This window comes from Peromyscus eremicus, chromosome 9, assembly GCF_949786415.1.
Source record: "Peromyscus eremicus chromosome 9, PerEre_H2_v1, whole genome shotgun sequence".
NCBI lineage: Eukaryota > Metazoa > Chordata > Mammalia > Rodentia > Cricetidae > Peromyscus > Peromyscus eremicus.
This window is the reverse complement of record NC_081425.1, coordinates 67,573,970-67,598,543: the sequence shown is the minus strand read 5'-3', so window position 1 is coordinate 67,598,543 and position 24,574 is coordinate 67,573,970. Positions and strand designations below refer to the sequence as shown.

Here is a 24,574-nt window from a genome sequence, read left to right as displayed (position 1 = left end):
ACCCTGTCTCGAAAAACCAAAAAACAAACAAACAAAAAAACCCAAAACAACAACAACAACAACAACAACAACAACAACAACAACAAAAAACCCCACGTTCTTTGCAACTGGCAATGTCTGGCACAGCCCGAGCCCAGAATGTGTATCAATTAACCCAGCCCTCAGCACAGGAGTTTCCTTCTAGGACTTTCCCTCAGCTCCTCGGCGGTGCTCTTACCTCCTGCCTCACTCCTGATGCTGGGGTGCAGTACTTTTACCTGAGTGACTGTCCGGCATATTTTCAGTCCTTTGTCGTGGGTTCCATCATCACCATTACGCTCTGTCTCATCCTCAGAGATTCGGGAGTCGTCAGCATGAAGATCCACAACAGCCTCCTGCCCCGCCAGGGGTTTGATGTCGGGGATGAGGCTCTGGGACACAGACATCCCCGCTACCCCGTTACACTGGGCCCGTGTCTACTCCCATCTCCACATGTCTTCTCCTCCCTTCCCTGGCCCCTCCCACCTCACCTTGAGTGACTCGGTCGTGATACTGATGGAAGGCTTCTTCTGTGTGGTGGCTGTGCTGGCTCCCCAACGTCGTTTTCGACCAGGCTGGCCCCCCTCTGTGTCACTGTTTCCAGCTTGCACCCCCTTGGTAGCTGCTGTCCCCAAGAAATAGGACCCAACAGTTAGTTGGCCTCAGGCTCCCTGCTAGCTCAAACCATAACACTTATAGAAAATATTTTTCTTGGGGGGCTAGGGGACTAAGGCTTAAGGGTAAACAAAAATGTTGTATCTTCCTTATAGATGAAAAGGATTTGTCTGTAAAAGAGAAGGGGTAGCTGGATGAACACTCAGACAGGAGCTTCTATGACCGTCTAATACACTTTCGCAATAGAGTTCCTTACGGGGTGGGGGGTGGGGGGTGGGGGGTGGGGGGTCTGGGTTGGGTATGGTGACAAACACCTTTAATCCCACCACTTGAAAATACAGAGGAATATCTCAAGACTAGCCTAGTCTATACAGCAAATTTCAGGCCGACCGGAAAACACCACTACCACCACCACGCGAGTTCTTCAGTGGGAAACAGTTAAAATTACTGTAAGAAGCACAATCATTTCTTAGATGTGTGTTAGAATAAAGTATATAAAATGGTAAGCATTATTCGGGAGGGTCTCTCTGACTATAAATTCAAGACCAGAACCCAAAAGAACAACATTCCTCTAAGAGTCAGGAATAGAAGCAGATGCCTTTAATCCTAGCTCCCTGAGAGGATGTGGCCGGTTCAGTCTGCAGCCGGCCTGGTCTACATAGCAAAGACCTTGTCTCAAAACTAAGTAGAGCCGGGCGGTGGTGGCGCGCAAGCCTTTAATCCCCAGCACTCGGAGGCAGAGCCAGGTGGATCTCTGTGAGTTCCAGGAAAGGCACAAAGCTACACAGAGAAACCCTGTCTCGAAAAACCGGAAAAAAAAAAAAAAAAAAGAAAAAAGAAAAAGAAAAAAAACTAAGTAGAAGGAAGAGGATAGACTGGAACTGGTCTGAGGCACAGCACTTTCCTTAAACACGGTCAGAGCCAAGGAAACTGCTGTGGTATTGCTTGCCTAGCATGTGCAAGGTCCTGGATTTGATCCTCAGTAACACACACACACACACACACACACACACACACACACACACACACAGAGGTAGCCGGGGAAACAATGGGATTGGTTCAAGGGGAAGAGGAGCCTACGTGTGTAGGGAAGACTTGGTAGGTGAAGGGCAGGGGAGAACTGCCCCCCACCAACCCACCAAGAATGCTACGGGGCAGAAATGGGATTCTATCTGTCTGTGAACAGTTTTATAACTTTTGCCAGGGATTTGGGGCCAGACTTACAGACAACGGAGATTTTCCTCTTGAATGATTTGGGCATCGAACTCTGTATGGAGAAGATAAGGAAGAAAGAGAGAGAGAGACACCCCACAGAGAGGGGGAAGGAGGTTAAATGGGGCAATCTTAGCACAAATGCCAAAGACACACAGAGACAGAGAGAGAGACACCAACAGATAGAGACCAAAACAGAAGCAGCAAACGGCAAAAAACGAAGCAGAATCAATGCAAGTTAGAGGAAAAATTAAAACCAAACATCATAGGGAAACTCATCTATTCCATTTCACATCAGAGTATTAGCTTTACCAGAAATAAGCTGGAAGAGAAACTCCACAACCTCCCAGCTATTTAATTTTTGGGTTCTTCTTTTTTGAGACAGGGTCTCACTATGTAGCTTAGGCTGGCTTCAAACTTGTAGTGATCCTCCTGGCTCAGCCTCCCATGAGCTGGGATTACAGGCATGAGCCACCATGCCTGGCTCCCTCCCAGCCCTTTAAAGCTGCTGATCATGCCCTCTTCAACTGTATCTAAGGGGTGAGAACACCAAACCCAATGAGCTATGCTCAGACAGAAAATCAACTCCTGAGATGGCAACTTCAACAACTTTCCTTTACTCCATGCCCAGTCTGACATCTTGACAGGATTTGGCATGCTTGAAGGCCACCCAGACCACCACCACCATGGAAAAGAATTAGACTAGGTTTACTGAAGATGGAACTCCTGAGCCAACAGCTAGCAGAGAACTGAAAAGTATCTCCTGTGTAAGGAGGTTCTGGTCAAGGGCAGGCAGCCTCAGGGAAAGCTTCAGCACCTCCAGCTACCATCCTCACTACAGCACAGCCTAACGCTATCCTTCCAATAAGACTCAAACCCCGGGGGCTCAGACCAAGGACCAAAACCAAAACCAACCCCAGGAGACAGATTTGGGCAAGCCTCCTCCCAGACACTCAGTGGGAGCAATATTACAGACAGAGCAAAAGTGTGTGTGGGGGCGAGTGGCACACTTTTAGATTTAGGTGCTTATTTCTGGAAAAACTAAGACCGTCCACCCCCACCCTTCTAAAGGGCAGGGCAGAACCCTCCTAACCTTCCCCCCCACCCCCAGCCCCGCCTGTATCATCTAACCAAGTCTCCTTGGTCTGTTAAGGGCCAGCCTGATCCCTGCTGGGCTGCTCGTGATGGGTAAGTTAGTGAGAAAAGGGGGGAAAAAAAAAAGTCTTAATTAAAACAAGAAAAACACGAACCAAATAAAAAAAACCCAACAAAGAAATCAGAAAAATAAAGAAAAAATTAAAATAACAGATTAAAGAAGAAGTAGAAAATAAAGAATAAACTAGGAATATGACAAATGTTCCAGGTACCATCTCACACCTGGGATCTTCAGTTCAGCCAATCGCACCTCACTGTGTACTGTATCTAGTCAACCGCCGGTCCAATCAGAATGAGCCCTCCCTGCTAGGCGCTGTGCAATTGGTGGGGGGTTGGGTTGGCAAAAAAGGTGGGCGCACGGCGTGGTAGTCAGCGCGGCACTGCCAGAGTCCTCCCAGGGGCGCAGGGGGGGCGGGAGGGAAACGTGTGGGGGGACGCTGCCCAGTTTCCAAGATGTCAAGACAGTTCACTGGCGATGGCCAGCCTCAGCGAGGGGCAGAGGGGGAATGGGGGCAGAACATCAGTCCTGGCCCTGTAGGGCATCATCTTGTAGTCCCTGATGAGATGGCCTCTGAGTAGCAGGGATGCTCCTTGCCTTTTATGAGGCAGGCAGGACCCTAGTCCACCAGTGGCAAGCTGCAGCAATACCACCACCCAATACTTGGAATCCAGGTGATGACTCCCAAGTCCCTTCCTCCTCTGAGTGTAACTGGGGAGGGGTCCTTTCACCGAGAAGGATCATGGAGCCTCTGATGAAGGTAGCCTGGGGCAGTAGTAGATGAACTTCCCCAGGACCTGGTACACATTCAGCAGCAAGATCAGAATATGTGTCTTCTGGGTTGTGGTTGGCATCTCCTCAGGGACTCCAGCTGAGACAGTGGTTCCAGTCAGGTGGATGGATGAATGAGTCCCTGCCTCCAGGGATGGAGGAGAAGTTGGAGCAACCAACATGCTGCTGCCCTTCACCATGGACAACAGGGACCAAAATAAAGTCCATCTGATGAGCAGTGGTGACACATGGGTTGGGCTGTCATCAGCTTTAAATCCCTGGGGTACAGACCCTAGACTTCTCTGCAGGGTTCCTAGTCGGCACAGCTTAAGTCATGGGTCCCACTCAGTGTTTACAGCATGGCACTGTTATCACAAACACCGACCCTCTTAGGTTTCTTGGTCCCTAGATGGGGATCCCAACAGTCTGTAGCAAACAAGGCAACCCACAGTCTTTGACAGGTAAGGGCATGTGGGCAGGCGCCCCAGCACTGGCATAAACTCTTCTTGGGGTGTCCCAAGTAGGGAGATGATTCAAGTCCACCCCCTTCCACATGCTTTTGTTTTCTCAGTATGAGTCTCTCCAGAACAGTGCTCTTCTTAGCCCCCTGATGTAAGCAAGACAGGGAGGCAAAAGGGCCCATCACAGGAGCCCATACACATGCCCCCTCTGGCCAAGACACCTGGATAGCAGACTCGGCTCTGATTGGGCGGCTCAGTAGCAGCGGGTGGGTCCAGAGGTAGAGGCGGCATCAGCGATTGGCCAGTTGGGCAGGGTTATATTTTACGGGCGGATTACCGTACATGAGGTACTTGGACAAAGTTTTACGGGGAAGAAGGACCTTGTAATAAATAATATTCTGCACATCAAATCACTTTCACCGGCCCCCACCCCCGCAACACACACCAGAGAAAGGCTACACACACAACAGCCCCTCCCTCCCACCCTGTAAAATCACCACTCCCAAACCCAGCTAATTCTGTTTCTTTAAGAGCCAAGAAGACTTCGCTGGCTCCAATGGGGGATACCTCTTGAATTAGGTTCAGGAAAAAAGGTAATATACACGCCAAAAGAGGAGACAGGGGCCTTCTGGATCGCCCCAGTCCTGGCTTATAAGAAGTGTACCTCTGTAATGAGACCACTGGGGGGCAGAAGAGCAACAAAAATTCCTCAGCACGTTGATCTGGTAAGAGCCAGCAAAGCCCACTAGGTGGCGTGGAGTGCCACCAGGCCTTTAAAAGGGAGGGAAAGCTCAAGGAGTTAGCTTCCCCTAAGCTTCAGCAGCAGGAAAAGCTGTGCTGGGCTTTAGAAAAGGACCATTAAGGGACTTCCAAATTAGGAGTCTGGTCTGTACTACTTCCCACGTAGGGAAAGGAAATCCAAGAGCCCTGTCCACATCACAAGGGGATTCCCTTGCGAAACCAGCGACTTCTCCTGCTCCAAGGCCCTGCCTTGTCCCCTCGTAAGTCATCCCACTATGTGAGGGATCACCAGGATGGTCTAGTCTCCCTAGGCCCACGTTCTGCCCACCCACCCACGCCATCAGGTGGCTTGGCTAGTTACCTCTTTCTTCCCCTCTTCTTCAGCATTGCCCTCTGGGCGGTCATCATTGCTGACTTGGTCTGCCATAGGCACAGGAGGCTCTGGAACCTCATTTTCAGGTCTGTTTTCACTTGTATCCATGGTCACTTCCTCCTTCTCTTCACTGACAGGATGGAAGAGGTTGAAGGAAAGGGCAGGAGAGAATAAGGGGAAGAGAGAGCAAGATGTTAGTTTCGGGGCCATAAAACCCCACTGTCTCCTCACTTGGGTGGGATTGTAATAGCTACCTTTTAGATCAGACTAGAACTCTGTCACCACAGCAAAGTGGGAATGTTCTCCTTGGGGAAAAAGCCTGGATTACAGTAATCATGGCCACCAAGCACCTGACGGGACAACACTGCTCTCTCTTTCCATGTGGGCACCCAGAACCGACGGAGTTCTTAGGTGCAGACTCCACAGTTCCCTTGCATGAAACACACATCCTCCTCTAAAAAGTCCTTCAAAAGTGACCTCGAATTGTCCATCAGTCTGTGGCCTCCCTATCCCCGGGTTGCAGGCACCTTTACTTTGAACAAGAATCTAAAGGAAGCCCATTTCCTTTATTAAAAAACAAAACACAAGCCAAGAGGGCACGGCTGTAACAAATGATCCCAACCTCGTGTTTAATAAGCCAGTGCCCAAGAGCCCCCCATCTGAGACAGCAGAACAGAGCAGGGTGAGGGCTGCAGGGGTCTAGGGTTGGTGAGCATGCCCACTTCTCTCATCCCAGGGAAACCCAAAACTGCTCCAGTAGGAAAGCCTGAAGGGTCAGGCCACTCTCACCTGCTCAGTCAAGTTCTTACATTCGACTCTTACCCGGTCTCTCCCCACTCCCTCATTCCAACTTCCAAGAGATAGAGAGCAGTCCTCCCAAGTCAGTACATACCCTCCCCCACACCACACAACTCCCCCAAACATGGAACCCACTCTCCCACAAGTTAGCACCCACTTCAGACAAAGAAATCTAGAGATTCCATTAGATAAAATATCTTCCGACCTTTTTGTCACCATCCCTAACTTCTAATCCCACCCCACCCCCATACTAGGTTTTAAAAAAATCAAATCAAGATGGTCAGGGGCCCAGGTGACAGAGAAGGGAACCAAGCCTCCCCAGGCCAACAACTACACCAGAAAATCCAGCCTTCCCAAAAGGCTGTCTGACCCACAAGGGGTCAGAAAAGCCTCCCTAGGGAGCAAGGAGAGATGCAAAAGGGAGGGGGAGGGGAATCAGGACCGGGCCCCCAGCTCACAGGCCCCCACACAAACACGTGATTTGTCTGCTTAAATCGTGAAGAAAGGCTTATCAAAAACCAAACCCAAACAAACGACCTATTTCTCAGAGAGGGCAACTGGGGCCAATTAGGAACCGAGCAGGAAGGACAAAGGGAGAAAGCGGAATGCCTGAAAACAGACCAAAATGAAAGACAGTGAAAGCCATGAGGAAGCTAAGGAGGACGAGGCGGGCTAGAGGTGGGGAAAGGGACACATGGAAATGTGAAGCTCTCACCCTTCTTTGCTGTCTGATAACATGATTTTTTTTCTCCCCCTGGAAGTGCTGTTTATCCCTTTCTGGAATGGAAGAAATAACAAAAACCAAACAAAAAAATCCTAAAAAAATTAAAACAAAAAAACAAAACCCCAAACCAAACAAACCACCTTCCTTGCCCCGAGATCCCACCACCTCCTCCCAGCCACCCGATCCAGAGAGAGAAAATCAAGATGCAGCAACTGGGGATCCAAAAAAATGGTAAATGGAAGGGGAGGTGGTGGTGGAGCGGGGAGGCTAAAATAGATCTGGCTTTTAAGAGATAAGCGTTTAAGTCCTCACGGCAAACCCTGAGTTCGGCTGGATTGGTCTCTCTGGAGGAAGAGGAGGAAGAAGGCCAGGCTGCTGGTAATAGCTGGCTCTATTGTATTGGCGAAGCGGCAGCGATCAGCCGGAGACATGCAGGGGAGCCATCTTGCCACTTACCCAGCAGCCCGTGTGTGCGGATGGGGGAGGGCCCTGATGCAGCAGGGGAGGGGAAAGAGGGAGGGAGCTGAGTGAGCAAGGTTCTTATCCTCTGGCAGGCCACAGGGAGTCAACTGGCTCCAGAAGCTAGGCCTTTTCCCTTCTTTTCTCAGGTTACAACAGCTACACAGAGAGGGCTAGTGCCACAGGGCCAGGGTGCTTTCTCCCAGACTTCCCAGGGGGCAAAGAAGGGAAGAAGGGGCCAGGTGGGGAGAACATACAGTTAGAGCTGCCTGACTGAAGACATAAATTAAGTGAAGTGAAACAGCAGAGCTGGGAATGAGAAATGATTAAAAGAAAAAAGATAAAGTCAAAGTGGAAAGATTTTTAAAGATGACCAAAGTTTCTATTCTACCTTCAGAACACTGAGACACAATTTTTTTTTTTAATGTGCCCATCACCCTCCAACCCAGGAGAACTCCCTTGCTGCTCACCCCTGGCAATGGCCACATGTAACCTGTCTGTTTCCAATGAATGGTGGAGGGAAGTGGATCAGTCTGGGACAGAGCTCCTTCTCCAAAAGAGAAAAGGGTGAGTGTCTCTGGAGGGATAACAGATGAGTGTTCCCAGTCTTCAACAAGGCCACTCAGCCCCGGGGTTCCCTACAACTAGTAAGGGAAAGGCCAGGAGGCCTTGCAGAGCTGAACCCTGAAGGCCTCCGAAGCAGACAAGACACTGGAGGTGAGAGGTGTCACTTGGGGCAAGGGAGAAGAATGACTGAGCAAAATGAGACTGGGAGATGAGCAAACCAGTAATTATGGGCATCTTCACGAGATTAAATATGAAGTCGGAAACAGACCTGAACAAAAGGTGCACACCTGCCAGACATGGTGGCTCCTGACTACAACCCCAGTACTAGAGAGACTGAGGCAGGAGGATTGTTATAGGTTTGAGACCAGCCTGTCAAACACCCTCCCCCAGTAACCAAACACTGAAGAGTCTCAACAAGCTCATTTGCCGATTGAAATGTACTCAACTCCTTTCCCTAACAGCAAACAAAACTGTAACACCAGAACAAGCCTCCAAAAACTTGTCTGCAAGTTTACACTCTGGAGGAAAGGCCTGGGGGGCGGGGGGCGGGGGGCGGAAACGGGGACAGACTGGCCTTGAACTCAAGAGATCAGCCTGCCTCTGACTCCAGAGTGCTGGGATAAAAGGTGTGTACTACCACACCCAATCTCAGTATTTCATTTTGATCAGAGCTTTTAGATAGGAATGGAATTTTCTACATGCTGTTTAAAATCCCAAACTTACATGCCAAAAAAAAAAAAAAAAAAAAAGCATGCTAAAGTGATGCTTATACATTTCTTTAAATGTTTCCTTTTACATAATGATCTTTGTCTGCTTCGAAGGTAAGGCAAGATCCTGTATGGGGTCTAAACCCAGGAATCAGACTGGCCCTACCTTTTACAAATTGTGTGATAGTGGCCAAATTTCCAAACTTCTCCTATTATCCTCTAAGTGTTGCTAATATAATACCCAGCTCAGGGACAGTGTGAGCTCTGTGGGGTCTGTCTTGGCAGCTGCAAGCAAATCTAGATAGGAGTATACAGGAAACACAGGCCAAGGTGGCGGAGTCACTGGAGGGGCCCCATCTGAAGCTTTATTTTTTATTTTATTTTTTTTAATTCAAAGAGTAGATACTTCCTCTGATGCTAAAACATTCAGTGATGGGGATGACAAGTTTTGACCCTCTGAATAATAAATTATCATTAGGTCACTGGCCACCTAACTCCACCCTGCAAAGCTCCTCAGGGGTATGGACTGTGTGCTTTGGCCCCTAGCTCAGGGCCTAACACAAATACTCAGATAAGTACTTCTTAATTACAGTGTAATGATGGGTAACAAGTGAACACTTCACAAGCATTTGTTGATCTAAAAGATTTTTTCTCTTTGTTTCATGTATATGTGAGGTGTGTGAGCCTGCATGTGAAGACAAGAGTTAGTTGGGAATCATTTTCCTCTTTACATTAGTCATTAAAACAGGGCCTCTGTGAGTTCAAGGCCAGCCTGGTCTACAAACTGTCTTGGAAAAAAAAAAAAAACCAAAAAAAAATAAAAAACCAAAACTCGGGTCTCTCACTGGGCAGTGGTGGTGCACGCCTTTGATCCTAACACTGGAACTGACTATGTAGTCCTTGAACTCACAGCCGCTACTCCTGAGTGCTGGGATTAAAGCCATCACACCTGGCTTATAACTGGAACCTTTATACATATATTTTTTTGAGACAGGGTTTCTCTGTGTAGCCCTAGCTGCCTTGGAATTTGTTCTATAGACCAGGCTGGCCTCAAACTCAGAGATCGGTCTGCCTCTGCCTCCTGAGTGAACCACCACTGCCCAGCTGAGATTTGTGCCTTCTATTTCCTATCCACACATACATATACATAAATGCATGTAACAACAATTTATGAAAGAAGAGGCCATGAATTTGAAAGAGAGCAAGGAAGGGTATATGAAAAGTTTAGAGGAAGAAAAAGAATGGGGCAAAAAATGATGCAATTATAATCTCAAAAAATAAAATAAAAAAAGAATCATTATTTTATGTGTACGAGTGTTTTGCCTGCATGTATGTATGTGCACTGTGTGTCTGAGGTCAGAAGGGGGCACTGAAAGCCCTGAACCGGAGTTACAGATGGTCATAAGCCACCATGTGGGTGCTAAGGATGCACCTGGGTCCTCTGCAAGAGCAGCCAGTGCTCTTAACCTCTGAGCCATCTCTCCAGCCCCTTCTATTTCCTTTTATGAATTTTGTGGGACCCAAGAATTCCTAAGATGCTATTTTCAGAAGACAATAAGGAATCCTTGAAACTGTCCCATCTTTTTTTTAGACAAAAGGCATCTTTCTCTCTGTTCCCCTGATGTGAGCTCTTGAACATATGCTTCTGACCTGTAAAGTTGTACAGGAAAGGAGACAGGGATCCACAAGCCAGCCCCAGGCAAAGCATCACAGCTCAGAAGAAAAGGACAGAATTATTTAAATATTAACATCACATTACAATATCAACAACCCAAGAGAAACTAATGGAAAAGGCCAATTCTATAGGCATGTATGTTTAACTTTAGTTATAGAAAATCCTAAGATGCTAAGGACCTGATATGAAAACTTAATAAGAAATACTGAAACCTGATAGTATAATTTGGAAGGTTTATGCTTATATACAAACTTCTCAGTAAGCAAACTCTGATAACAAATTATGCTATTTTTGTTTTAAAGAATGTACCATTTGGGATACTGGCATTCTAAGTCTCCTGAGGAGCATCAGACTGTCATATTGCTTTCAAGCATTTCCTTCCTTTTCTCAGGGCACAAGGACTAAGCAAAGCGTCCTGAGTCTGAGGTTTGCGTACACAGAGGCTGTATCTAGAAAAGGTCAGTATATGAACTCACTGCCACCCATGAACAATGCACCCATCCTTTTCACCTTTTACTGTACCCTCTGAAAAAATGGGTTCTCTTTAGACTTGGTCTCAGTATCTGAGCCAGGGCCAGCTCTCAATGCAGGATCTGGGATGGCAGGTGTGCACCTCCACTGGTTTTCTTGCAAGTAGAGCATGAATTCACTTTTATGTGGTATGTGTCGTATGTGTGCATCGTGCCCATCAAGCTTTTTCATGTAGACACTGGGGATCAAACTGAAGTTCTTATGCATAAAGCAAGCATTTTACCAAACAAATGCACCCGCATGTGTTCCCCCCGACCCCCTCCCTTCTCTCTCTCTCAAATGCGCGTGCACTAACCCTCTACTGTCTAAATAAAAGGAGAGCATTATTTTTTGCTGTATGAGATTTTTGTTATATCTACCACAGGCAGAGGACTAGACTTTGGAACACAGCTTGACCAAATTTGAACTGAGGACTCACAAATTCTTGCCCTGAGCAAGGAAAAAAAAAAAGACACTACTACCACCCTACCACTATTCTGTCTCTTTAGACAGTCTCACTCAACAGCCCTGGATGTCCTGGAACTCTCTATGAAGACCAGGCTGTCCTCACATTCACAGAAGAACACCCGCCCCCTCCCTACCCTGTGTGCCGGGATTAAAGGGATGTACCACAACACCTGGCTCACTTCTTACATTTAAAGCACCTCACACACAATCAAAACAACCAACAGAGTAAGAATGGTCCTTGAAGCCAGGTGGTGGTGGTGCACGCCTTTAATCCCAGCACTCGGGAGGCAGAGGCAGGCGAATCTCTGTGAGTTTGAGGCCAGCCTGGTCTACAGAGCGAGTTCTAGGAGAGGCGCAAAGCTACACAGAGAAACCCTGTCTCGAAAAAAAAAACAACAAAAAACAAAAAAAAAAAAAAAAAAAAAAAAAAGAATGGTCTTTGAAGTAAATTCTAATCTTGGCCTAACACTTTACTGTTGTTTTGTGGTCAGATGGTATCGAGATAGGAGGAAACCCAAGAGTTAAGCCATCAATGTTCTTCACTATTTAGTATTTTTAAATGATCCCACTTTTTAAGTTGGCAAGCACTCTAGAAGATCAAGCTGCTAAGACCAGGAGTGCTGTCAATCAATCAGTTGAAATATAGGAAACCCACAAAATTTATGTACCAATTTCTATGTCAGAACAGTTGTATGGGCTTCAGCCTGTGAAACATCTTAGGTTGCTGAACAGACTGCCTACCACAGATCAAGACAATGGACAATTTCATTTGCCCAAGTTATCACCTTCTCAGAATCAACAGGACTGGATTATCTTAGCCATAAAATGAAGGTCAAAATCACCTCTAGCACAGTGAAAATACTCTGTATATAACCCTAAGCTTCATACGCCCTGGAACTGAATGGAAAAATCCAGAAATAAAGGCATTTTCAACAACAAAACCAGCTTCTCTTGTTCTTGCTCCAATCTCGTACTAACCATCTAAAGGTGTGCAAGGGGCTCTGCAGACACTACTACTTCTCAAGGTGCACAGTGAGCACTTCTTCAACGTGTGCACAGCCACTTTCAAACTGCCAGTGTGCAAGAGCACGCTGTACCATCGCGGAATGGGGAAGACCACATTATGTTTGAGTGACATACTAAGGGGGATTTCGCCCCACTTTGTCACAGATGGTGTGAACTAGAGTTCTGAATACCTTCCAGAGTCCTAGAAGCTTCATTTTAAGGCCCTAGAAGAAAAAAATCCTTTTCCACAGGATAATGAACCCTGTCTCACAATAGAAAAACTAAACCTTATCAAAAGGAGCAAGCTTCTGGTTTCTGAGTCAAAAAAATAATGGCCACAAGATGGCAGCAGAGACAAGAATATGGGCAAACAGAGCCGAGCACAAAACTATCGTTAGTCACAGGAAATAAGATTATCATACCGCTTGCCCACCACCCTCCAAATTAGAGCTAAGAGACCGCTGGAAGCTCTCTTAAGTGTGTAAATGATCAGACTACTATGTATAGAGATAATACTGGTAGCAGAATTAAAAACACAAATACGGAACAATAGGATATTTCCCAAAGCAATCCCAGAATTCCTGAGGTTTACAGCTAAGTAATTTTACTATTTTAAAACTTCATTTTTCAGGAGAATTTGAGACGTTGAAGCCAGGAATTCTGAGTAAATAAATACATAAAAATTAAAGACAGGATTTCTCACCGTAGCAGGTTGGCCTTGAAACTTACTATGAAGTCAAAGATGACATCCGATCCTCCTGCCTCCACCTCCAGAGTGTGCTCCACCATGCCCCTTTTCTTTTGTGAGGCAGAGTCTTAGTACTTATCCCAGGCTATCCTTGAGCTTTCAATTGTTCTGCCTCAGCCTCCCCAATACTGAGATTGTAGGAGAGCACTGGGGTTACAGGTGTGTGCATAACACCTGTCTCGCTTCAATAACTTGATTTACAACACAAAGCTCAGAATAATGAACATCCATTCAACTACAAATCACCCATGAATATTTCTTTTACAATGTAAGTACTAAAAAGCTCATGTTAGCTGTAAGAACGAAGTGTCTAGAGAGGGCCTCCTGTCTGCTGTGCTGGACTCTTAAGGCACCAACTGGTACAGGCTGCTTACTAGAGACAGGCGGCAGAGCGCAGGGAATGCCATGCTCCTATGTGGTTAGTCTGCTTTTTGGCTTTGCTTTGTTTATGAGTCAGGGTATTGCTATGTAGTCCAGGTTGGCCCTCAACTCACAATCTTCCTGCCCCAGTCTCCAAATGCTTGTGCTACCATGTCCAGGTTCGTGTGGCATTCCTTTTTTTTTTTTCTAAAGATTTATTTATTATGTGTACAGAAGAGGGCACCAGATTTCATTACAGATGGTTGTGAGCCACCATGTGGGCGCTGGGAATTGAACTCAGGACCTCTGGAAGAGCAGTCGATGCTCTTAACCTCTGAGCCATCTCTCCAGCCCACCTTTTTTTTTTTTTTTTTTTTTTTGAGATAAGGTCTTTCTATGTTGCTCTAGCTGTCCTGTAATTTGTTATATAGACCAGACCAACCTCCAACTCAGTAATCTGCCTATCTCTGCCTCCCTCATCTGAGATTAAAGGTGTGTGCCATTATGCTCAGCCTAGACATGGGCTCGATATGCAGCACTGGCCTGGAACTTGCTAAGTCGACCAGTCTGACCTGGAACTTGTGGTGGTTCTCCTGTCTCATCCTTCTGAGCACTCTGTGTGCTTATTTATTTCTTTTGCAACAGAGTTTCATCTAGTTCCTGTCAAATTTGCCATAGGTCCATGGAGTTTAATTCTTTTGCCTACCTCAAAAATGGGATTACAGGTACAAACCACCACGCCTAGCTTTTAGACCCTTCTTTATTGCACCAAGTTCTTAGGCTCAGATGTAAGAGCCTGGTGCATGTGATTAGAACACTGAGTTAGGATCCCTTAATTCCTTACTGTCTTAACCAGAGGGTGACTCACACTCAGGTGCTTACTGCTTAAAGGAGTTGCCTATTTCAGCTCAGAGACCCCAGATGTTTTTCTAATGCCCTGATCACTGTTTTCCAAACCACCTTAATGGTTTGGGAGTTGAGGCCCTACCACAGTGACGAAGTCTGGTCTTGTCCCTTAAAACTCTGCTTTTATGTTTTAAAAGGAATCCAGAACCGCCGAGTCAAGGAAACTCTAAGTAAAGAATGATCCCACATTTGTCATTCCTTGTTATATCCTTACTTACACGGTGTGATGAATCCTTTCTGATTCTGGTAGATGAGAGATCTGAGTCTCTGAGGTTTGAGGCTGTGTGGCAGCTGGTGGCTCTGCCTCTCCAGCTTCACACTTCTTTGGGCTCCCCTGTTAATGGAAAGCAAAAACAACAAAATAAAGGATTTCATCCTGCTAGGTTCCTTTTCTTTAACCTGGAGCTAGTAAGACAGGGCAGGACATACATAGTACAGGCAGGACATTCACATATGGCCGTCTTTGTTATTTTAGAATGTGGAATGGGGCTTAAAGACAGGTACTTAAATTTGTGTGTGTGTGTGTGTGTGGGGGGTTCTAGTGCACAAATCGTAAATGGTATTATAATAAAAGCCCGGAGCCAGATTATCAGGGTGAAAGCTGAAAGATCAGAGAAGCAAAGCAAGCCACAGCTACCACCTCTTACCTCACTAACTCCTCAGCCTGACAGAGCCTCTGCAAGAGAGCGAATTCCTGTCTCCTCCTGCCTTATATTCCTTTCTTTGCTCAGCCATATCACTTCCTGTCTCAATGTTCCTAGTGCTGGAATTAAAGGTTGAGTAATCCTAAATGCTGAATTAAAGGTGTGGGCCACCACTGCCTGACATCTGTGGCTAACTGTGGCTGGCTCTGATTTTCAGGCAATAAAAATTTTTTATTGGATGCAGGTTCTCATGCTGTAGCTCTGGATGGCTTGGAACTCACTATGTAGACTAGCTTTGCAACTCACAGATACCCACATGCTTCTGAGTGCTGGGATTGAAAATGTGAGCCACTATGCCTGATTAAAGGTAGGTACTTCAAGACTTTCCAACTGGGCCAGTGGCTGAGGCCTATAACCTCAACACTCAGAAGGCTAAGGCATGAGGACTGCAAGGTATGAACTACATAGCAAGACCCTGTCTTAAAAAGTAAAAAGAAGTCTGAGGGACAGAGATGACTACTACTACTTTCCTAGTATGTGTACGGCTGGGGCTCTATCTTTAATACTAGGGAAGGCTTTCTATAGGGCTGGAGAAATGGCTAACATGTACAAGGCCCCAAGCTCCATCCTCAGCACTGCAACGACAACAATGTGACAGACAGACAGACAGACAGACAGACATTCTATTCTAGCAATCGTTCTATTACATTAGGGGTGAAGTGCTGTTGTTTGTTTTTTTAGCTCTTTTAGAGAGGCCCGCCACCCAGCTCCCAAATAAATCACACACAGAGACTTATTCTTAATTATGAATGCCTGGCCTTAGCTTGGCTTAGTTTCTAGTCAGCTTTTCTTAAAATTACCCTGTCTACCTTTTGCCTCTGGGCTTTTTCTGTTTTCCTACTTCTGTAAATCTTACTCTTATTCTGTGGCTTGCTGTGTAGCTCCATCTTTTCTTCCTCTCTTTCCCAGAGTTCTCCTATATATCCTCTCTGCCCGTCAGCCCCACCTATCCTTTCTCCTGCCTTGCTATTGGCTGTTTAGCTTGTTATTGGACCATCAGGTGTTTTAGACAGGCACAGTAACACAGCTTCACAGAGTTAAACAAATGCAATGTAAATACAAGTAACATAGCTTAAAATAATATTCTACTATAGTGAGGTACTTAGGATTAAACCTAAGGCTTCCTGCTGGCTAAGTATGCACTCTACCATTGAGTAAACACTTCCAAACTTCTGTAGCCCACAGCCCCTTTTTTTGAGACAGGGTCTCACTATGTAGCCCAGACTGGATATGAACTGAAAGCAGTCCTCCTTAGTACTACGACTACAGACCTGTACCATTACGCCTAGCTCTAGAGTCTTTGTTGTTGTTGAGACAGGGTCTCTCAGTCAGCAGCAGTGGTGTATTTTTTTGGTTTTTCGAGACAGGGTTTCTCTGTGTAGCTTTGTACCTTTCCTGGAACTCACTCTGTAGCCCAGGCTGGCCTTGAACTCACAGAGATCCACCTGCCTCTGCCTCCTGAGTGCTGGGATTAAAGGCGTGCACCACCACCGCCCGGTGTACATTTTTATTCTCAGCACTTGGGAGGCAAAGGCAGGTGGACCTCTGAGTTTGAGGCCAGCCAGAGCTACACAGAGAAGCCCTGTCTTGGGGAAAACACACACACACACACACACACACACACACACACACACACACACACACACACGCACACACAGGCCTCCTGTTGTAGAATATTATTTTAAGATGTATTACATTTGTTTATTCTGTGGAACATTTGTTTAATGATGCAAAGATGTGTTGCCTTTTTTTTTTTTTTTTTTTTTTGGGGTTTTTCGAGACAGGGTTTCCCTATGTAGCTTTGCGCCTTTCCTGGATCTCGCTCTGTAGACCAGGCTGGCCTTGAACTCACAAAGATCCGCCTGGCTCTGCCTCCCAAGTGCTGGGATTAAAGGTGTGCGGCACCACCGCCCAGCTTGTGTTGCATTCTTTTATGTTGCATTTGTTTAACTCTGTGAAGCTGTGTTACTTTGCCTGTCTAAAACACCGGACAGTCTAATAAAGAACTGAACGTCAATAGCTAGGCAGGAGAAAGGATAGGTGGGGCTGGCAGGCAGAGAATAAATGGGAGGAGAAATCTGGGAGAAGAAAGGGCAAGAGAACAAGGAAAGGGAGGATGCCAGGGGCTAGCCATCCAGCCAGCCACAGAGTAAGAAGTAAAGAAAGGTATACAAAAATAGAGAAAAGGAGAAAGCCCAGAAGCAAAAGGTAGATAATTTAAGAAAAGCTGGTTAAAAACAAGCCAAGCTAAGGCCAGGCATTTATAAGTAAGAATAAGCCTCTGTGTGTGATTTATTTGGGAGCGTAAGAGAGTATAAAAACAAACAAACAAAAACCAACAATAGCCTCTCTTTTGGGGTAGATAAATGGAAGGGTCCTGAGGAAGCTATCTAGAGATTAAAACTGCTGTTCAACTTTACACAGAGCTTTGACTAACCATGGAGTTAAGAAGGTGTATATGCACACTATGGTGTGTACACCTATTTACACATAAAACAAGTATGTTAAGAAGAAAGGGCAAGGCAAGGTGGGGGAGCTAAAGAAATACAAAAAAGTGGTTAAAAACACTTGCTGCTCTTGCAGAGGATGAACGTTCAGTTTCCAGCACCTACATGCAGCTCACAATCATCCTTAACTGCAGCTCCAGGGGATTGGATGCCCTCATTTATCTGCATTCACAGTCTGAATACATTCATACAGGTAAAATACACACACATAAAACAAATCTTTAAAAAGGTCAGCAAGATGACTCAGTTGCTGATGACCTGAGCTCTGTCCCTGAAAACCACACGGTGGAAGCACCAAAACTTGTCCTCTGACTTCCACATGTGTGCCATGGCACACATGCCAACCCCCAATCAATCAATCAGTAAATGGTTTGAAACAAAAAAAACAACCCAAACCAAAACACAATTAAGAAGTGTCCTCAACGCTCTTCATTTCTTGACTCTTGTCTAGAGAGAATTTTGAATTTTATAGTGAAGACAAATGTGCTGGGTGCAAGAGCACACACCTGTAAACTTAGCACTTGGGAGGCCAAGGCAGGACCTTGAGTGTGAGGCTGGCCTGGGCTATAAATCAGGATGCTGTGTCAAACACTAACAACGGGGAACTAAATCCTAAAGGCTGTAACAAACGTACCTGCTCAGGCTGTAACCTCTGGATCACATGCTTTTGCTCTGGCTCAGTCTGGCTCAGATGCCTTCCCCGGACAGAGGCTGAGGACGCTGGAGTCTTCTCCTTTGGTTCAAGGACCTGCAGCTGTGGCACTGGTGGAGCTGCAGCTTCCTGACCACAGGAGGGATCTTTGGTTTCAGTGTAGCTGGTGTTGCTGTCTCTGGAGACTCCAGGGCTCAGAGACTATAAACACAAGATAAAACATAAAGGAAAGTCACTTTCTATGGCAAATACTTGGGAGGGATATGAATGAATGACAGATATTCAAGAGACCAATGACTTTTCTAGCTTTTGCTCACCCAATACTCTGGCCTTTTTTATTTTTTTGATAAAGAGACTTAAGTCGCCAAAACAGGCATTGAATTTGGTATGTAGCCTAGGATGACCTCTACCTCCCAAGTGCTAACACAGTCATGGATTACAAATACTTGACCTTCCTCTAGATCATTTTGTCTCGTGTCTACTCCCATTTAAGTGAATGATCTCCAACTACTCATCCAACAAATTTACTAAGTTCCATCCAGGGGCCTATGCGCTCAAGTAGCTTGTGTTAATGAAAGAGAAATGTATTCAACATGCTTTGTACTCAAAGGGGTTTAGAATGGACAGGGATCCCAGTGACTCATGCACTGACTCTGTAATGAAGGGAGGGTAAACAGTGGAGACTAAAGGAGGACTTTTCCATCCCCGTTAGAAATCATTACAGGTTATTCTGGGTTTCAAAATCATTAGAGACAGGATTCTCCATACTCACTTTTCTGCTGCTGCTTGACGCTGAACGGGAACGGGATCGGGACCGTGACCTGGACTCTGATGTTGACCTGGAGTCCATCTTGGGTCTACCATGAGGGTTGGCGTGTACTCGTGCTTGGGATACATCTCTCTGTTTAGATCTTGGAGATGACTGTGGGTGGGAGGCTGAACTATCAGGAGAGCGAGATCTGGATCTAGAGCTAGAGGACGAAGGCGAGGAGGACCGGCTAGAGGAAGAGTCGGCTGACTGTTTCAAACTATGGTCTGGGAAGAGCGTGTGGGAAGCTCCTCTGCCCTCCTGTTCTAAAGACTGCTTTTTCACAGCTTCCTCAGGGGTCCCTTTGGTGGGTGCTAACTCCTCTACTGTTGGAGGGAGGGAGCGAGCAGATTTTTCAGGTTCAGTTTCAAGACCCTTCTGGGCCGAGTATTCAAACAGTGCACTTTTCTGAGCCAGAGGCAGGACACTCTCATCTGACACTTTCTCTGCTGGAGATTCTGCTTTGGTGTCTGGAGTACTGGGCAAAGGAGACAGGCCTCTCATCAACTGGACAGGATGGGGAGACACTATCAGCTCCCTACTTTCAGGATCTGTATTACGAGGTGATAACTGAATGAGGACAGGGGGTGCTGGGCCTTCCACTGGCTCTATCTCCTCCTCGTCCTGGAGTTGCATATGAGTTGGAGGAGATGATGCTTCCTTAGTCAGTAAAGGTGGGGGAGTTTCCTCTTCACTGACTGTTTGCTCTGGCTGTAGCACAACAGGGGCCTTCTCTAGGTCTTCAGTGAGTGCAGGTGGGGAAGGAGACTGTGATCTTTCCTCCAAGCCTTGTGAAGACTTGACTTCATTAGCTTCCTGAAGGACAGAAACTACTTGTGTGTCTTTCTCTTGCTGCTGTCTGGCCGGGTGACTTCGTCTAGCTTCTTCCTGGGATCTCGTAACCCGCCCTCCTTTCTCTAACCCACCCCCTTCCTGGGATCTTATGATGTGGGATTTCTCATCTACCACCTTTTCTGGTTTTGCTCTGGGCATCTCTTCTTCTCCCTCTTCATCCTCCAACTGTTTCAGGATTGGTGCCTCTGCCTCTCTAGATTTCTGTCCTTCATCTACCTCTTCCTCCTCTTCCTCCTCCTCCTCCTCTTCTTCCTCTTCCTCTTCTTCCTCCTCTATTTTTAAATTTCGATCTACTCTGACTCTCAGGTTTCTAGATGGTGCTTCTTGATCTTCCTCCTCCTCAGCAGCCTGGCTGTACTCAGAGAGTTTAGCTGCTCTTGCCTGAAAGAAAAGATACACAATGACTTCCGATGTACTTGTTCACAATGAACAGAGGAAAGAGAACATCTCTTAAGGTACTCTCACGAAGGAGAAACTGAGTGACACACTTTCAGCAATAACGGCTGACAGGGACTCCTTAGGGAAATCAAAGTAGAGGAAACAAAAGGAGCTCAACAATAAAGCTGCTTCTGGTTTTTTAGCTTTCGATCTCTTTTTATGTATTTTAAAAAGATTTATTTTATTATTTATTTACGTAAGTGTGTATTAGCTGCGTGAGCACAAGTGCTCCAGAGGCCAGCAGAGGGTATTGGACTCCTGGGAACTAGAGCTTCAGATGGTTGTGAGTTACTATGTGGGTGCTGGTGCTACAACTCCAATCCTCTGGAGAGCAGACAAGGGCTCTTAACTGCTGAGCCATCTTTCCAGCGCCAGCTTCAACTTTGGTGTTTGTTTTTTTGAGACAGGTTTCTAAGTGTAGCTTTGGCTGTCCTGGAACTCACTCTGTAGACCAGGCTGGCCTCAAACTCAGAGATCTACCTGATTCTGCCTCCCAAGTGCTGGGATCAAAGGCATGCGCCACCACCACCCATTCCTAGCTTTAAATTTTTAAAGGTTTATTTTATATGTATGAACATTTTGCTCACATGTATATAGTTACACCATGTATGTGCCTGATACCAGAGGAGGTCAGAAGAGGGTGTCTGATCCCCTAGAACTGGAGTTAAGGATGGTGGTGAGCTACCATTTGTGTGCTGGGATCTGAACTCAGATCCTCCACAAGAACAACCAGTGCTCTTAACTACTGAACCAGTTCTCTCCAGACCTGACTTTTTAACTTCTAACATCTGGACAGAATATCTTAGAAAGCAGAAGGGAGAACTAACCTACTGTTATTTAGTAATATTTATCACTTTGACATTTTTTTCCCCTTTCTTTTCTCTTTGAGATGCAATACCACATCCTGCTTCTCACCTTCCTTCTCTTTCTCACTTTTTTTTTTTTAAAAGTTATGGAGTCCAGAGTCTGGCCTTCTTCTTCTTTTTTTTTTTTTTAATAATTTATTTGTATTTTATGTATTTTGATGTTTGCCTACATATATGTCTGTGTAAGGGTGGAACAGAAATTACAGTTGTGAGCTGCCATGTAGGTGCTGGGAATTGAACCCAGGTCCTCTGGGAGAGCAGCCAGTACTCTTAACCTCTGAGCCATCTCTCCAGCCCCCTCTCCTGCTTTTGAGATAGGGTCTCGTTATGTTACCCAGGGTGGCCTCAAACTCAAAGCAACTGTCTCTGTCTCCCAAGTATTAAAAATACAAGTGATTACTGCCCTCCACTGTCATATCTTTGCACAATTACACTATGCCTTTACTTCCCCACTGTTCTTCCTTAACATTACTTCATATATTTTTCAACTGCTCTATGTATTTATTAGCTATAGTTAATGCCATAATAGTTTTAATTGAATAATTATGCCATATCTTGCCTTAGTATACATTTAAGAATATAGTCTAGCCTATTAACTTTAAATATTCAATTTTTTTTATTTTTAAAAATTACATTATTTATGTGTGTGGCGCGAAAGAGGACAACTGGATGGGAACTGGTATTCTCTTTCTATTATAAGGCTCTCAGACTGAAATCAGGTTAGCAGGTACCTCACTCACTGAGCCCTCACATTTAAGTTTTGTTTTTTTTTTTTAAAGAATGATTTATTTATTACGTATACAGTGTTCTGCCTGCAGGCCAGAAGAGGGCACCAGATCTCATCACAGATGGTTGTGAGCCACCATGTGGGTGCTGGGAATTGAGCTCAGGAGCTCTGCAGCCAGTGCTCTTCACCGCTGAGCCCTCTCTCCAGCCCCACATTTAAGTCTTTAAAAACCACATATTAATATGTTCACGTCAGGCATGGTAGCACACGTCTCTACCTCCAGCACTTGGGAAAATCAGATAGCGGGTTCCAGTCCGACTCTGTCTCAAAAAGAAACAAGTTAAAAATGTACACATTTGCTCCAAAGTCCGAAGGCCAGAGCACATCTAAATCACGAAACACCAGGAGTAACACTAGATGGCTACACAGCCATCTAGAGACATCCACTCTAGAACCATCTGTGATGGCTGAGGAGCCAAAGCACTGTGGAAGCAGCAACTGTCATATAGGGACTGGATTACCTGTCTAACCCTGGATGAACGTCTTTCTCCTTTCCTTGGTTTCTCATCATCTGATTCACCTTTTTCTTCAGAAAAAGAGGAGCTCTTTCCTATCAAATAAAAGAAAATCAAGTCACATTCATGATATTTCCAGAATCATGACTTTTAAAATCCAACCAGTCATCACCTACAAGCTGTTTAGTAATATATTTCCACATTTCTTTCACCTATACGATCAAGACTATGCAAGTCCCAAGGGTTCTTTTAATAAGTGGATGTTTAGGAGTATTTCAACACCTCAAATAATTCAAAAGTAAAGTAACTTCCAGGAATTTTAAACTGTCCAGCAGGGGTACAGAAATACAAAGTGCACCTATTTTCTATAATGTCTTTTGGTATTCTGAAGCAGAACTTGAGACTTTACCATTCTGAAGCCTGGAATAGTCACTCACACCTACAATGTCAGCCCTCCAGACATTGAGGCAGGAGAATTGCCGTGAGTTCAAGGCCAGCATGAGCTGCTACATGTTGAGTTCCAGGTCAGCCTGGACTACAATGTGAGACTCTGTCTCAAAAACATAAAACCAAGAAGTCTTCACTGCTTTGCATCCACTTAAAAAAATTAATTTACGTGTGTAGGTGTTTTGCCTGCATGTACATGTGTGCAGGTTTTCATCTTGTGCCTTCAGGGGCCAGAAGATATCCTGGAACCAGAGTTAGAGATGGTTGTGACCACTATGCAGGTGCTGGGTATCAAACCCAGGTCCTCTGGAAGAGCAGCCAGTGCTCTCAACTGCAGAGGCATCTTTCTAGCCACTATCGTCACTGTTGAAAAATGTGCCTGGTACTACTACTTGTTAGTACCCCCCTTCCCTTTCCCCAAACACTGGGAATGAAACTCAGGACCTTGAGCACCCTGAACAAGCACTAGAGGGGGCTGGAAAGATGGCTCAGGAGTTAAGAGCGCTGGCTGTTCTTCCAGAGGTCCTACATTTGACTTCCTGCACCTGCATGGTGGCTCACAACCATCTGTAACCCCACTTTCAGGAGGTCTGAAACCCTCTTCTGGCCTTCCTGGGCACCAGGCATTCACGAAATACACACACACACACACACACACACACACACACACACACAGAGAGAGAGAGAGAGAGAGAGAGAGAGAGAGAGAGAGAGAGAGAGAGAGAGAGGTAAAGTATCTACACATATAAAAAGTGAAAACAAAAAGCAAACACTCTACCTTTAAGTATACCCTCAACCCCTCCTTCTGGCTTAAGATGAGGTATTGCTATGTAGCCTAAGCTAGTCTGGATCCTTCTGCCTTGGATTCCTGAATGCTAGATTTTATTTGTGTAAGCCATGCTAGCTCTACTGCTAGGTTTGACCAAAATATTATGAGTAAATACATCAGTCAATCTGTACGACCATAAACTCAGGAAATGAGTAAGAATGTTTTCTTTTTTAAAAAAGAAGCTAGGGATACAGCTCAGTAGTATGGAGTGCTCACTTAGCCAAGTGTCAAAGACCTGGGCCAAAGCTCTCAGGGATAAAACAGAAAAGATGTAAACAGACAAATTAATTCCAGCTAAATGAACAGGGCTTTAGAACTGGGTCCTCTTGACTACGTTTTACACACTGGAGTTCAAGGTAGAAATTTTTCTTTCTTCCTTTCAAAAAAAAAAAAAAGTTTGAAAACTACCAATCTAGCCGGGTGGTGGCGGCACAATTTGGTCTACAGAATGAGTTCACGACAGGTGGAATCATTTAATAAAGAGATCCTGTCTCAAAAAGAAAAAGAAAAAAGAGAAGAAAGAAAAAAGCAAGGCTCCTTTGACAGAAGAAAAGAAACAAATTAATTTATCTTTTAAGCAAAAACAAGGCCAGGTATGGTAATACATGTTTATTATCTGTACATGAGAAATGGAAGGAGGATAAAGAATTCAAGGCCACCCTGGACTTCATGGTGACTTAAGGTCATCTGAGATGGTAAGATTGAGATAGTAAGATAACATCTAAGAAAACACAAGGACCTAAAGCACTTGTGTAACATGGCACAGGATCTGGGTTCAATCCCCAGCACTGTTAGAAACACCAAAGCAAAACCAACCACCACTAACAACAACAAAGAAAGGCAATAAAGTTGTGTATAAAGTTGGCCAGAGATAAACGTCTTTAGAGCCAAAGGCAAGTTTTATTAAGTTGTAATTTACAAATTAAACATACCTAAGTTTAATAAATTCATTCTC

At 45.4% G+C, this 24,574-nt stretch overlaps 1 protein-coding gene across 6 annotated transcripts in view; it reads right to left on the bottom strand.

Moving 5' to 3' along the window:
- Positions 1-24,574, bottom strand: part of Acin1 (apoptotic chromatin condensation inducer 1) — a 44,566-nt gene that overhangs the window by 3,629 nt on the left and 16,363 nt on the right. For 4 of the 6 annotated variants that reach the window (XM_059273639.1, XM_059273638.1, XM_059273640.1 and 1 more), the window contains exons 5-12: positions 22,350-22,438; positions 18,907-20,178; positions 18,117-18,335; positions 14,490-14,605; positions 5,333-5,474; positions 1,858-1,900; positions 510-643; positions 258-410 (exon numbers count right to left, since the gene is read on the bottom strand). In XM_059273639.1, the coding sequence (XP_059129622.1) occupies positions 258-410; positions 510-643; positions 1,858-1,900; positions 5,333-5,474; positions 14,490-14,605; positions 18,117-18,335; positions 18,907-20,178; positions 22,350-22,438 (2,168 nt within the window). Of the gene's footprint in view, positions 1-257; positions 411-509; positions 644-1,857; positions 1,901-5,332; positions 5,475-6,857; positions 7,106-7,178; positions 7,321-14,489; positions 14,606-18,116; positions 18,336-18,906; positions 20,179-22,349; positions 22,439-24,574 lie in introns of those variants that run through there. The other 2 variants (XM_059273641.1, XM_059273643.1) reach the window with 2 other exon arrangements.